A 16,160-nucleotide genomic window follows, 5' to 3' on the forward strand; every position below is an offset into this window, starting at 1 on the left:
ACTTGAAAATTAGAGTTTTTATAATTTCAAATATATACTTTATTCATAAAAAAATCTCTATGTGCATATACATGGTCACAAATGCAATTTGGTTCTGTACAGTTGCTTATCAAGTCAACAAAAGAAACATTGCACTTTGACTCCATCCAAAAAACCAAAGAACTCTCTGACACACACAATGCTAATATTTGCATATACTTGAGACACTGGCAGGGTTTGATGACTGAACAGACCCCCATTTACCTTCAGTGGGAAGACCTCAGACAATGGTCATTCCCCATTGCATCTTGGTGGGAGCTCCCTCAAGCTTCAGTGCACCCCTCAAGCTTCAGCGAATGTGCTCGTCTGCAGCACTCAGTTAGGGTCAACTCCTTGTTCTGGAAAACCAATGAGTTTTGGGCAGACAAAAGAGCATGTTACACCAAGTTGATGGTTGTCCAGTTATATTTGCCTCGGTGTGTATCCCAGGGAACAGACAGATCACCAAACCCTGCGTCACAGAGCTACTGGGGATGAAACTCAACAAAAACCATTCTATCTTTCTCTAGACTTCCAGTGCAAAGGCACATTCCGGAGGGAGATGTGTGACAGTCTCAAACTCCCACCCCTTCCCCCGCAGCTGCTTTGAGGGCAGCATAAGACCATAAGACCATAAGGCATAGGAGTGGAAGTCAGGTCATTTGGCCCATCGAGTCCACTCCATAATAAAATCATGGCTGATGGGCATTTCAACTCCACTTACCAGCATTCTCCCCGTAGCCCTTAATTCATCGTGACATCAAGAATCTATCAATCTGTGCCTTGAAGACATTTAGCGTCCTGACCTCCACTGCACTCTGCGGCAATGAATTCCACAGGCCCACCACTCTCTGGCTGAAGAAATGTCTCCGCATTTCTGTTCTGAATTGACCCCCTCTAATTCTAAGGCTGTGTCCACGGGCCCTAGTCTCCTCGCCTAACAAAAACAATTTCCTAGCGTCCACCCTTTCCAAACCATGTATTATCTTGTAAGTTTCTATTAAGTCTCCCCTCAATCTTCTAAACTTCAATGAATACAATCCCAGGATCCTCAGCCGTTCCTCGTATGTTAGACCAACCATTCCAGGGATCATCCGTGAGAATCTCCGCTGGACACGTTCCAGTGCCAGTATGTCCTTCCTGAGGTGTGGGGACCAAAACTGGACACGGTACTCCAAATGGGGCCTAATCAGAGCTTTATAAAGTCTCAGTAGCACAATGGTGCTTTTATATTCCAACCCTCTTGAGATAAATGACAACATTGCATTCGCTTTCTTAATCACGGACTCAACCTGCATGTGGTAGTGCAGAGTCACTGGACGTACATAAAGGATCTCACTGGTAGTGTCCTTCTTTCCATTGGTTAAGCAATGTCTTGGTGCTTGTTAAAAAGTTTGGGATTAGAGTTGGGCTATCCAGAGGTGATATGAGGAAGTATTTTTTTCACTGTGAAGTAAGTGAAAATAGATCTCTCTTTCACTAACCATTGTTGAAGCAATGTTGTTAAATCTTTTGTAACAGGGTTGATTCTTTTTAATAAGTGAGAATATTATTGAGTAAGCAATCGTGAAAGTAGATGGAGTTAAAATACAGGTCATTATTCAATTCTCATAAAAATAATAACAAGTAATTTAAATTTTAATTCGCGGGCTGATCTCCCATGACACTTGTAAGTGATAAAGCTAAGGTAAATGCACTATTCAAATCAAGTAGTGCTAATGGCCAGAGGGGTAATTATCCCAAGGTGATGGCATGGGGACAAAGTCAGTTACAATAAGAGAAAAGGAAGAGACAAAAGTAGAGGTTGAGTGTGAACTTGGAAGTGTAGGAAGGATGACACAGTTGAATGTGTAGATTTGGGAGTTGGCGAGTAAACCAATGACCTATTGTGCTTAGAATGGATTGTGATGTTGTTGGGAATTATGAAGTCTGGTGAGAAGAAGGGGAGGAGGAGTAGAAGATATATGGTGTAAGATAAAGTTAAAAATCACTCAACACCAGGCTAAACCCCAACAGGTTTATTGTGAAGAACTAGCTTTTGGGGTGCCACTCCAACTTTAGGTAGTTATGGAGTAGGACCATAAGACACAGAATTTACAGCATTCTGTATATATTCTATAAATTCAGTGTCTTATGGTCTTACTCCACAACTACCTGATGAAGGAGCAGCACTCTGAAAGCTAGTTCTTCCAAATAAACCTGGTGGACTATAACCTGGTGTTGTGTGATTTTTAACTTTGTCCACCCCAGTCCAACACCAGCTCCTCCACAGCATGGTGTAGGATAGACAAGAAAAGAAGAAAGGAAAAGGATTGGGGTCTTGGTTCAGAAGACGAAGAAAGTGTGGAAAGAGAGGGGTGATCATATGGACATTTAAGGACTCAATGGACAGAAGGTAGGTGGACCATCCAATCTGGTCCCCAGGCCCACTATTAAAATTTCAGTTGGGGATACCACCTACTTTAGTCATGAGCCATCCTGGCGGGAAGTGTTAAAATGAGCCAAATATGTCAAGGAAGGTGAAGATTGGCTGCAGATGGGGGAGAAACATAAACCAGGTGAATTATTACATCCAACAAAGGCTAGATTACGAATCAGAATCAACAGGAGCCAAATAACCCCAACCTGGCAATGCCCATCTCAACTGATCTCGAATGTCCTGTGACCCAACTTGCCATGCTGGTCACCTCTCGCCCTGCCCTCTAACTTTAGGGAGGGTGGAGTTCAGGATCAGTATGCTGCCACATGATATTGACTGAGTCACATTGTACTTAATGGATTACAAAACATTAATCTCACAATAACACATACAAGCAAAGGAGCCTGACACGGTGGTGGGCAAGTTGTTGGAGGGAATCCTGAAGGATAGTATGTACATGTATTTGGAAAGGTAAGGACTGATTAGGGATAGTCAACATGGTTTTGTGCATGGGAAATCATGTCTCACAAACTTGATTCAGTTTTTTGAAGGGGTAACAAAGAGGATTGGTGAGGGAAGAGCGGTAGATTGATCTATATGGGCTTCAGTAAGGCATTTGACAAGGTTCCCTATGGGAAACTGGTTAGCAAGGTTGGATCTCATGGAATACAGGGAGCACTAGCTGTTTGGATATAGAACTGGCTTAAAGATAGAAGACAGAGGGTGGTGGTGGAGGGTTGTTTTTCAGACTCGAGGCCTGTGACCACTGGAGTGCCGCAAGGATCGGTGCTGGTTCCTCTACTATTCGTCATTTATATAAATGATTTTGATGTGAACACAAGAGGTATAGTTAGTAAGTTTGCAGATGAAACCAACATTGGAGTTAGTGGACAGTGAAGAAGGTTACCTCAGATTGCAATGGGATCTTGATTAGATGGGCCATTGGGCTTAGTAGTGGCAGATGGAGTTTAATTTAGATAAATGTGAGATGCTGCACTTTGGGAAAGCAAATCTTAGCAGGACTTATATACTTAATGGTAAGGTCCTAGGGAGTGTTGCTGAACAAAGAGACCTTGGAGTGCAGGTTCATAGCTCCTTGAAAGTGGAGTCGCAAGTAGATGGGATAGTGAAGAAGGCATTTGCATGCTTTCCTTTATTGGTCAGAATATTGAGTACAGGAGTTGGGAGGTCATGATGCGGCTATACAGGACATTGGTTAGGCCACTTTTAGAATATAGCATGCAGTTCTGGACTCCTTCCTATTGGAAAGATATGATGAAACTTGAAAGGGTTCAGAAAAGATTTACAAGGATGTTGCCAGGGTTGGAGGATTTGAGCTATAGGGAGAGGTTGAGTAGGTTAGTGCTGTTTTGTCTGGAGCATCAGAGGCTGATGGGTGAACTTATCGAGGTTTATAAAATTATGAAGGGCATGGATACGGTAAATAGACAAAATCTTTTCCTTGGGGTGGGGGAGTCCAGAACTAGAGGGAATAGATTTAGGGTGAGCGAGGAAAAATATAAAAGAGACCTAACGGGCAACTTTTTCACGTAGAGGGTGGTACATGTATAGAACGAGCTGCCAGAGGAAGTGGTGGAGGCTGGTACAATTACAACATTTAAAAGGCAATCGAATGGGTCTATGAATAGGAACAGTTTGAAGGGATATGGCCCAAATGCTGGCAGGTGGGACTAGAATGGGTTGGAATATCTAGTTGGACGAGTTGAACCGAAGGGTTTGTTTCCGTGCTGTACATCTCTATGACTCCATGACAGTTAAGATTTTTGACATGAATGAAAAATAAACTAATGGTTGCTTAAACAGTGAACTCAAAGTGTACTTGGGCTCTCATGACACACCAGACTTCTCTGGGTCAGGAGGCCCCAGTTCAATCTCACCTGCTCCAATAGTGTGTAATAACATCTCTGAACAACTTGCTTAAAAAAATACATACCTGGTCACTGATTAGCGAAGTTACTTAAAATTTTCAGAAAGCATACTGAAGGAAATGATGAGAATGCAGGATTTATCATGCAAATATTCAAGATGAGTCCCTGTGCTGTACATTATTATTATTATGCATTCAAGAAAACCGTGTGTCCTGAGAAGCCCTACTAGTGCAAGGAATGAAGATTTGCCTACTGATTAATTTAGATTGAAGGCCTTGGAGCTTATTTCAATATATATTATTTACCACAGTGTAGTGAGTTTTCATCCAACTCATGGAGCAATATGTAAATGCAGATAATGTAATTAAGATTGGAACAAAAACAGCATTGTTTGATAAAATCTATGTGAATTGCATCTCCTGTTGACTTAGTACAGAATTAACTTAAATCAGATCACATCTGTGTCCTTTCAATTTTTAAAAAATGTCTTCATTGTCAGGGTGTAGCAAAATATTTATCACTCATAGACTGAAGTGGCTCAATAAGGCAGTTCTCCACCACCTTCTCCAAGGCAACTCAAGGCAAGAAATGTTGGCAAGTGAATAAAACAAAACTGTATGGTGTAGATAAGTCGACCAGGCCTTGACATGCATGTGGTTGGAGGGCAAATTCTCATGAGCCACCGAAACACCCAAGAAAATTCAACTGCGGGGCAACCAATCACAGAAAAGATGTCCCCATGAATAGAACATACAGGATTGGTGAGATGCTCTTCCTTTAATTACAAACTATTTTGTTCCCATGCTTGCTGCTGATAGGTTCATAAGTTAGCCAGCCACCAGAAGAAGTGGAAGAGATCCAACCCGTGACTGCAAGAGCTGCAGGCAGTGAGGTGTATAGGTGCTGGCACTACGGGAGTCGCTGTTGGAACTGTGGGTTGTGCGTTGTGTTGGCTCCTGGATACAGTTGACTGCTGGATCTAGAGGGGAGATGACAAGTTGATAGAAGTGAGCTTCCTGCACAAGTGTAGCATCATTTGTGTGACAGTTTTGGGTGTGATTGAAATTTGGATTTTTATGCCATTTTACTGGAACACACTGAAGCACAATGTATAATTTGTTAAAAGCATTCTTTGATAGCAACTTCCCTGCATCTATATATTGCATGATGATAAATAGCTTTTTAATGAAATGATTTCTAAGACTACGTGGGAAAATTATTTTCTTGCAATAAAATGCAAAATTACTGTAATTTAACAGCAATTACATTAAAGATTTGACTTTTGATTAAAACAATCTTAATCAAATGAATTGAGCCCTTTGTCAGTCAGACGTCTAAGTGACAACATAAAAAGAAAGAAGTGAGTGTTAAAGAAATAATCTTTCTGCATTTATGATGTCTGAATTGAGTTATTATTTCCTTACGATCAATTACCCTCATCTGTTATATGTAATTTTATTCAAATCACTTAAAATGACATTGTTGCCAGCCATTTGAATCTTGTCTGTTAAACAACGCCTTTAAAATTTTACTATTTTTAAAATGCATGAGAAATATATGTAGAATTTCTCAATTCCATAAGAATACCTTGAAGAATAAGCAAAATAACTGTAGCTTAAAATAATAGAATAAATGAGTAGGTTCTGGTTAAAATGCTTGTTCTTTATAGGTTGAAAATATTGCTTTTCAGAGTATTCTGTGGTAGAGCCTCCTCCATGCAGAAACGCTTTGGGGTCACTGAAGCAATCTTCCTTCAAGTGGGTGCATTGTTTGTATTCAGAGGGTGGTGGAACAAGATTTGGCAGAAGTTGTAAGATGGGTTTTTGATAAATATTTTAAGGGGAAAACAAGTCGCAGAGACATGAGGCAGTAACAGAATATTAGTTTAGCTCTTTGAAAAAAAACAATTGGCCTTCTTCCATCCTATAGTATTTCATGATTTGATAAGTGAACTCAGATTGACTTTAGATCATTACATAATTATCATTTGTTTGTTACACATGCTCACCGAATAATACCTGCTTTATTTCATTTTTTGTAGGAAATTCCATTTTATCACATTTGGAATGGCTGTCAAAGGAACCTGCATTGTACCTTCACTCTGGAGCGGTATAGTCTGTCCACAACCGAACTCATTGGTAAAATTTGGGTTTGGCAAGTTGAAGGAGAAGGGCAAAGTTTTCACATTCATTTCAACTTTCTGAAGGTGAGAAATTACAAAATAATTTCTAATGTATTTCATTGCATGAAGCAGATCTATGTAGCTTAGTACAATTTATCGAATTGAACAGTATTTCTGTACTCACAAAACATAGAATCAGAGAATCCCGACAGGCTGGAAGCAGGCCATTTGGCCCATCGAGGCCACACTTGACCCTCTAAGAAAGGTCTGGATTTTAATCCTCGCCTTCGGTTATAATTGTATATTTTTCTATATTTCAATTAATTTCCATGGCTTTTGGCCAGTGCTAATACGTTAATGGATTGAAATGGAATAAACTGGAGCAAGTCACAGAAATAGCTTTACATATAACAGAATAGTGATGGTCAGATGACCACAAAAAATGCTTATAATGCTCTTTTCCATCATTCCTGTGAGTAGGAAAATGGATGGAGTGTTAACAGAAAATTATTTAAACGTCAAGACTTTTTCTTTTATCGTTAATATATTTGATATCCTGTTTTTGGTTGCTGTATTGTGATAAAATATGCTTGGCCTAGCATCAGTAAATTTACTTCTGTTTATTGACTAATTGAATACTATAAAATTGCTCGATTAGATGGAAAGAAACTCCATCCCTTCCTCCTTGACTTAGTAAATCCCAGAGTTAAACAGACCCAGGCCTTGTCATTTGTAGCAATTCAGATCATCATTGTAACACTGTCAGTTACCTACAAGATTAGTGAATGGAGTAGCACCAAAATTTGTCAATATTTACACAAGAATACTCTGAATTCCTGAACCTCCATGTAGCTTTATTATTGAGCCAAAACATTAGTGCAAAGTCTCAGAAATTCCTGAGGGCTGCCAATCACCTTAAAAGTTCAAACTGATGACATCGTCACATGCACTCATATGCCATATTGATGAAGGCATTATTAAGATATAATGAATGTTTACCGGAGATACACAGAGCAAATTATTGTGTCAGTGTAACTCTGAAATGACAACAACACTGCCATTTCAGAATGAACACTCTAGCTAATGGTATCTTTTAATCAGGCATTTCTGCACTGTAACTACATTACCTCCACCACATGCAACATTTAAAAGAATGAAGTTAAAAATCACAGGTTAAAGTCCAACAGGTTATTTGCAAGTACAAACTTTCAGAGCGCTGCACCTTCATCGAGTAGATAGTTAAATTTAAAAGTATATTAACTCTTTCAGGTTAGTTGTGGATTGATTTCTGCTGGCTTCTGCTACAATTATACAAGTCTTTGGTGTTTTCTAGAGTTGTATAAAGTTACTAAACTTTACAAAGAATGCTGCCGCAGGTGTTGAAGGTGCAAACAGAAACAAAAGGGGCAGCTGCACAAACCTGTTGCTCTCAGACATGGGATGCCAAGTATTAATCTGAGAATACAGCATGATACAGGCCGATATGGAGAGGGCACAGACAAGAGGAGGATAAAACAGACTCTCAGCGGGGGACCAAATTTCAGAAATTCTTCCATTACCAAGTTTGCAGCAGGGAAGGGTTTGTGAACTGTACTTGCTCTTTCTGTGCTTAAAGTGGAGATATTTTCAATATCTTACAATCAAATAAAGCATTAGGAAGATCACGGAGACTATCTCTTCAATGAAAGCTTGAATGTAATTCATTCTGTCCTGCTAGAAAGCAGAAGGCCAAGTGAGCAAGCTTCTTCATGAGAATGGCAGTCCTCCTGATGATTCCAAGTGCAATTAACTGCCCCCACATCGCTTTGCAGGTGAGCGTTCAACTTTGAAATGCACCAAAACTAAATGGGATTGCACTCTCTAAACAGCTAGCTGGTGTGTGACCATGGCCAATGAGTATAAAGCTGGTCAAAGCCTGTATCCTCGTAGTGGTCTTGCTGGCTTCATTCTTGCAATCACTTGTGCCAGCTGCATTTTTGTCAACATGGCAAACCAAAAGATGATAAATAATTGGATGATAAGTATACTGATTCTATTGTATGACCCATGCACGTTTGAAGAGCACTAATGCAATGAAAGCTATACTATCACAATAATGGATGGAACATAGGCTTGCCAATGTTAATTTTCTTTTAGGTTGTATTGTAGTTGGGTACAGAAATGGACTAAAAAGCTCACCACACTTTCCTTCCTGGAAAGGATGCTTTTCTGAGTGAACCCTAATGTAAAGTCATTGTCAGATTCCTCAACTTTCCTTGACTTTCAGAATGTCTTCTGGCCATTCTACCAATATACCTAGCACGTCATTGTGTTTCTCCAGTCTACTCCAACAAATTGCTCACCCCAGTATGGTGCAGCAGAATTTGTTTTGCAATACCTCCCTCTGGAACCATTTTCTGCAATCTGGCTGAGGGCCACTTGTGTCTAGTGTTTAATCACATGAAGTTCCTGCCTCTACGCTATCCTTGAAATAATGTGCAATGTCAGTATGAGTTGCTGACACTGAATAGTAACAGAGCGACAGTGCTTCTGCACCATCAATGTCTTGCTGCTCTCTCATCACAGCTATCTGGGTCCCACTCCTTTCTGAGTGCATATTTGAACAGTCTCCTGGTTCCCTAAAGGCCAACTTGCTTCAGAAAGGCCTTCAGTGCAAGAACCTTGAAGTTCATCGCTCCCATGTTGTGTCATGCCAGTGTGACTTGTACAAACGCAGTTGTCACTTCTTTAATTCATGTGGAAAGTTTTAGCCTGTGCTAATGTCTGATGATTTTAGACGTCTTGCTGAGTTATAGAGTCACTCAGCAGTGCAGTAAGTGCTGAATTCACACAAGAAGCATGAAATTTTATACTGCCTGCATCATGGGAGTTGGATAATCATACTTAGCGAGGCCTGAGCCCATTTCAGAGGCTATGCAACTTAACCAGTTGTGACTTTTAAATAGCATTCCTACACAGTTTTTCCTTTTTTATTCTGGTTCCCAAATGTTTGAAATTTAGGTTTCACAGTTATCTCCATCTGCAACTTACTATGCAATATAAAATAAAATAGAAATGAAATCACTTTTAATTTGTCAAAAACTGATCTTTTCATTAAATTTTTAGATCATATATCTTGAATTATGCTTGAATATTGTATCATCTAAATTACAAAAATGGCATTTGATTGAATTGAATTGAATTTATTGTCATGTGTACCAAGGCACAGTGAAAAGCTTTGTCTTACGAGCAATACAGGCAGTTCACAGAATTAAGTAACATAGATAGTAAATAATAGATAAACAGCGGCAAAAACAAAAACACAGGTGTAGGCGAATGCTAAGAGTTTGAGAGTCCATTCAGTATTCAAACAGTAGGGTAGAAACTGTCTTGAAACTGGCTGGTACGTGTTCAGGCTTCTGTACTTTCTCCCTGATGGCAGAGGTTGTAGAAAAGCATTGAAAGGGTGTGATGGATCTTTGAGAAGGCTGGCAGCCTTTCCCTGAGAGTGGGCCTGGTAGATGGAATCTGTAGATGGGAGTTTGACCTTTGTGAATGTCTGGGCTGAGTTCACCACTCTATGTAACTGTCTCCAGTTTGAATGGTGCAGTTACCGTACCAGGTAGTGATATATCCAGACAGAATGCTCTCAATGGCATACCTATAAAAGTTGGCAAGAGTATTCGCCATCATGCCAAATTGTCTCAGCTGCCTGAGGAAGAAGAGACATTTTTGGGCCCTTGTAACCAGTGCATCTACATGAAGAGTCCAAGAAAGCTTGTTGTTGACGACCACTCTCAGGAGTTTGACACTCTCCATGTGTTCCACCTCTGTGCTGTTAATGTGTAGGGGGGCATGAGTAGCAACCACTGAAAGTCAATAATGAGTTCCTTGGTTTTGCTGGCATCAAGAGCTAGGTTGTTCTCAGTGCATCATTCTTCCAGGTCTTCCACCTCCTGTCTATAGTCTGTTTCACCTCTGAGATTTGACCAATTATGGTGGTGTCATCAGCGAACTTGTAAATGGCATTAGTCTGGTATTTGGCGATGCAGTCATGGATATACAATGAGTACAGTAGGGGGCTGAGTACACACCCCTGGGGGGCTCCAGTGTTGAGTTAGTGAGGATGAAATATTGTCCCCAATCTTCACTGATCACGGCCTGTGGGTCAGGAAACTGAGGATCCAGTTGCAGAGACTGGGGCTTAGTTCGAGATCACTGAGTTTAGCAATCTGTCTTGAGGGCATAATAGTATTGAAGGCTGAACTGTAGTCACTGAGTAGGATTCTTACGTAGCTGTTCTTGGTGTCAAGATGTTCTAGGGAGGAGTGAAGGGCAAGTTATGTGGCACCTGACGTGGATCTGTTTGTCCGATAGGCAAATTGGAGTGGGTCAAGAGTAGTGGGGAGGCTGGAGTTGATTAATGCCATGACCAGCCTTTCAAAGCACTTCATGACCATCAAAGTTATGGCCACTGGGCGGTAGTCATTAAGACATGTTGCGTGAGCCTCCTTTAGCACAGGGATGATGTTGGCCCTCTTGAAACAGGCAGAAACAGTGGCCTGCTGCAGGGACAGGTTGAAGATGTCCAAGAAGACCTCTGCCAGTTGATCTACTCATGCTCTGAGTGCACGGCCTGGTATTCCGTCTGGTCCCATCGTTTTCTTTGGATTCACACAACGGAAAACTGATCTGACCTCTGATGCAGTGACTGTTGTGATAGGTTTGTCAGTACTTGTTGGAATAGGTCTTTCCTCTCCGCTGTAATTCTGCTCCAAGTGAGCATAGACGGCCTTGATACGATCTGGGAGGGATGTGTCATCGTCTGCTATCTTGTGCTGTGAGTCATGACCTACCTTTCACAAAACCGTGTTGACTATCTCTAAACAACTTATTCCTCTCTAGATGATTATAAATCCTATCTCTTAAAACCTTTTCCAAAGCTATAACCTTTTCCAACCGAAGTAAAACTAACTGGGCTATAGTTATGAGGGTTGACTCTATTCCCCTTTTTGAACATTTGCTATCCTCCAGTCTTCTGGCACTATTCCTGAAGACAATGGCAACATATAAAGATGAAAGTCAAAGGCTCTGCAACCCCTTCTCTGGCTTCCCAGAGAATCCTAGGATAAATCCCATCCAGCCCAGGGGACTTAACTATTTTTACACTTGCCAGAATTGCTAACACCTCCTCCTTGTGAACCTCAATCCCAACTAGTCTAATAGTGTGTATCTCAGTATTCTCCTCGGTAACATTGTCTTTTTTCCAATGGGAATACTAGTGAAAAATATTCATTTAGCACTTTCCCTATCTCCTCGCTCTCCACTTTCCATTGCTATCCTTGATTGGCCCTAATCTTTCTCTCATCATTTGTTTAAACCTGATATACCTATAGAAAGCTTTAGGGATTTCCTTAATCCTATCTGATAACGACTTCTCATGTCCCCTCCTGGCTCTTCGTGGCTCTCTCTTTAGGTCTTTCCTGGCTAATTTATAACTCTCAAGCATCCTAACTGAGCCTTCCATGTCTCATCCTAACATGAGCCTCTTCTTCCTCTTGACAAGAGATTCAACTTCTTTGGTAAACCAAGGCTCCCTTGCTTGACCACTTCCTCCCTGCCTGACAAGTACATACTTATCAAGGGCACACAGTAGCTGTTCCTTGAATAAACTCCACATTTCAATTGTGCCTTGAGAAGAAACCCAGTGAAGGGAGGATGAGGCAACCAGGGCTGGGAAGGGAAAACAGGGACAGCATAAAAGCAAAAGAAAAAGCACACTGTCTGGTGAAGATTAGTAAAAGTCAGAAGATGGGAAATCCATTAAAAGCTATCAGAGGACAATTTGAATGAAGTAATAAGGGAGCAAGAAGTTAACTTTGGGGATAGGCTAGCTGATAGTATCAAAGAAGATAGCAAGAGTTTTCTTTGAGATGCATCAAAGGTAAGAGAGAGGCAAGAGTGGACGTTATATCATTGGAAAATGAAGCTGTGGAAGTAGTAATGGGGAATAAAGAAGTGGCAGAGAAACTGAATAGATATTTTGCATAAGTCTTCACAGCGTAAGATATCAGAAACATGCCAGAACTTCAAGAGAGTCAAGGACGCAGAGGTGAGTGTAGTGGCCATTGCTAAGCAGAAGGTGCTGGGAAAGCTGAAAGTTCTGAAGTTGGATAAGACTTGTCATGAGAGGTTACAGGGTGTTCCATTGATTTTTTTCAACCCATCCAGCCTTTGTGCATAACGGTGGAGTATATAGACTAATTGATTTTTTTAAACACATGCAAGAGTGATTTATTAAACATTTCAGCCAGGTAATTTGGTCTTGAGTATAAAAAAGTATTCCTTTAGCACAATGATAAAGGCAGTGAATCAGCTGCAATTTTTTATGTTCTTGTAATTAAGCAATAGATGATCTCTCCGAGGTCACAGATTGCTTCCAGACAATTTAGACCTTAAGACCAAAAGATATAGGAACAGAATTAGGCCATTCAGCCCACTGTGTCTGTTTCTTCATTTTATCATGGCTGATATGTTGCTCAGTCCTATTCTTCTGCCTTCTCCCCGTAACTCTTGATCTTTTTACTGATGAAGAACCGTATCTATCTCTGTCCTAAAAACACTCAATGACTTGGCCTCCTCAGTCTTCTGAAGCATGGAGTTCCACAGGTTCACTACACTCAGGCTGAAGAAATTCTTCCTCGTGTTCGCTCTCAAGGACATCCATCATTCTGAGATTGTGCCTTCAGGTTCTAGTCTCTTCTCCTGGTGGAATCATCTTATCCACATCCACTCTCTGTCAGTATCTTGTAAGTTTCAATGAGATTAGCCCCCTCATGCTTCTAAACTCCATCAAATAAAAACCCAGAGTTCTCAACCGCTCCTCATATGACAAACCCTTCATCCTGGGGATCATTCTTGTATATCTCCTCTGGTCCCGCGTCATCACCAGCACAACCTTCCATAGATACTGGGCTCAAAACTGTGCACAATATTCCAAACGTGGTCTGCCCAGAGCCCTATAACAGCCTCAGAATCTCTGCTCTAATATTCTAGCCCTTTTGAAATGAATGCGGACATTGCATTTGCCTTTTGAACTGTGAAGGAATGATCTAAGATTCATGCTAACAAGAGTATTTATTTTCAAGAGATTTTAATGTCCTTCATAGCTTTTAGCAAAGCTGTGTTTCCTGTCTCTATCTTGTTTAACATGAAGCCTTTCCTGCTGGCATTAAACAACAATGTCTGGGGAGAGAAAACATTTGAAAATCGATTGATTTACTACTGCAATGCACGTGTTCTTTACACCTAAAATTGACATAATATAATGCCAGATATCAAATTTGGTGAAACAGTAGTTGTGAGTGAGTTTGGCTAGTTACCAGTTAAATGTCTGGATCGATAAACGCACAATGTGGTAAAATGGAATTTTGTTCAGAGCAATTGCCAGGTGATTCACAGAGCAATACTGACTGTTCAAAACAGGCAGAGATTAAGACTGCCACATAAACTATACTGGAAGTTCACAATATAATTATTTTTCTAATTGATGTAGAAGAAATAATATGGTCTTTGGAATGAAGGAAATGTTTAAGTTATTTTGTGGTGTGTGTTTGGCTTCAGTAGGTTATTGTAACTAATGAGGCCATACTTACGTTATCACTTATTATTTAAGAACTAAAAGTGGATAACATGGTGTTTGAAGATTCAACAAATGTTCATTATTTCATTAATAGATACAATAGTACATTCACAGGTACATCCATTTCTCAGCTGATTTAAAATTACTCGGTTACCAAGCATAGCATATTTCCATGTTTGTCATGCTTCAAGTGTCTGAGTTCAGATGGAGTCTGACACCTTAGGTTAGATGCAATAATAAAATGATAAGCGAATCTTTTAAAGGTATATTGACATGTAGTGTGAGACATAACAGCATTTTGTTGTCACCTGCCATCATAGAGGACATTGGGCAATTATGTAAATAGAAACGTATTCATACATTACCAAAGCAAACCTCTTAAGTAACAATAATATGAAGGAAATTGTAATGTGTGGATGCACTCCAACATCTGACACTCTTGGAGAAGGCAACTGATTACTAATGAATCCCAGTACAGAATCTTGGAATGTCTGCATACACATTGGCAAGAGCATGTTGTACTATGAAAGACTTCAGTGAACTTGACCTGCTCCCTTCCACTCACCCAAACAAATTGCTGCATTTATGCTTTTATATTGCTGGCGTAAAGGTTTCATGACATACTGAACCAGAGTTTCCACTTAGTCATCATTGGTGATTCAGGTTTAAATTATGTCCAAAGTCACATCAGTTCAGAATATCTTATTTCTTTGACTTCTGCTGAAACTTATTTGTATACTGCTGAATGTAAAACCAGTGCATTTCAGCAGGAATTTAGAAGTTCTTTTCAAAGTATTGTTTTTAAAACTTTTCTAATATACCTTATTAGTGATCTGGAACACACAAAAAAATTGTTTGTTTTGAGTTTCTGGCAAGCTCTTCATATGGGAACAATTAGTGGAAACCATTGACTTGGTCAGTATTGTGGACAAGGCCTGCTTCGAGTTTTAAGCTGACTAAAAACATTACAGAAACATAAATTACAACAAATGGAATTTGCACGTAAAATTCAGTAATTACTTGTACTGATTTCCCAACTGACATGCATTACACTAAATAAATTACTGCAGCCTAGAAAAAAACACTTAATAACCTTATTAGGCACTTAGAGTCATAGAGATGTACAGCATGGAAACAGACCCTTCAGTCCAACCCACCCATGCTGACCAGATATCCCAACCAATTGAGTCCCACCTGCCAGCACCGGCCCATATCCCTCCAAACCCTTCCTATTCATATACCAATCCAAATGCCTCTTAAATGTTGCAATTGTACCAGCCTCCACCACATCATCTGGCAGCTCATTTCATACACGATTTTTTGTTCTTTCGAATGGACAATAACTTAATCCTTTAGTTTCATAAAGAGTAATGAGTAATAATGTTGGAAGAGCAATACCTTTGCCTTCCATTTATCCTTCAGGAAGAATCAAGAATGATGCATGACTTTGTTCACAGCATTGAAGTAACACTCAAATGATTTTTAGCATCAACTAAAATTGAAAGCAATTGAAAGCTATCCACTGAAAAGGTTTTACTGACTATCCCATTTGGTGTTGTGACAGTTGAAACTTTTGCAATGAGGGAAATGCTGGTTGTGTGTAAAAACAATGAAATAAAGCTACTAATCTCCCTGCATTTATTTGGTAAATGTGGGAATTGCACTGTGGCAGTTTTCTCACAAATGCTTGTGATACTGGATAGTAGCTTTATGGGCATTATGAAAAAAAAACTTCAGAACACTTATTCTGTTCTGAAGGGCTCCTGTACTCATCTCCCATGAGGTTTAGAACCACATAGAAAATTGTCTTGGACAAAGTCTTAGGGAAGGAAAGGACCCTCTGTGTAAAATTAAAGAAGAATTACTTGTCGACCATTCATACACTTTTAACATTACAAGCACAGAAAAAAGATGTTGGATTAGAACTAGGACTCAGAAAGCAATTGCAATCAATAATAAGAGTTAACACATAAAACCCACAGGAAAGAGCCAGATATTGGAAAGATAATTGACATACCTGCCCTGTAAATATTTTACTTTCTTTTTATGTTCATGTCTGTATTGTGAATATATTAGGTTAATTAAAATTAG

The 16,160-nt window shown here is 39.9% G+C and overlaps 1 protein-coding gene across 1 annotated transcript in view; it reads left to right on the forward strand.

The window, feature by feature from the left end:
* unc5a (unc-5 netrin receptor A) overlaps positions 1 to 16,160 on the forward strand; it is a 294,221-nt gene that overhangs the window by 265,718 nt on the left and 12,343 nt on the right. The window contains exon 14 of the mRNA XM_060837501.1: positions 6,368 to 6,532. Coding sequence (XP_060693484.1) covers positions 6,368 to 6,532 — 165 coding nt within the window. The remainder of the gene's footprint in view (positions 1 to 6,367; positions 6,533 to 16,160) is intronic.

This window comes from Hemiscyllium ocellatum, chromosome 16, assembly GCF_020745735.1.
Source record: "Hemiscyllium ocellatum isolate sHemOce1 chromosome 16, sHemOce1.pat.X.cur, whole genome shotgun sequence".
In the NCBI taxonomy this organism is placed as follows: domain Eukaryota; kingdom Metazoa; phylum Chordata; class Chondrichthyes; order Orectolobiformes; family Hemiscylliidae; genus Hemiscyllium; species Hemiscyllium ocellatum.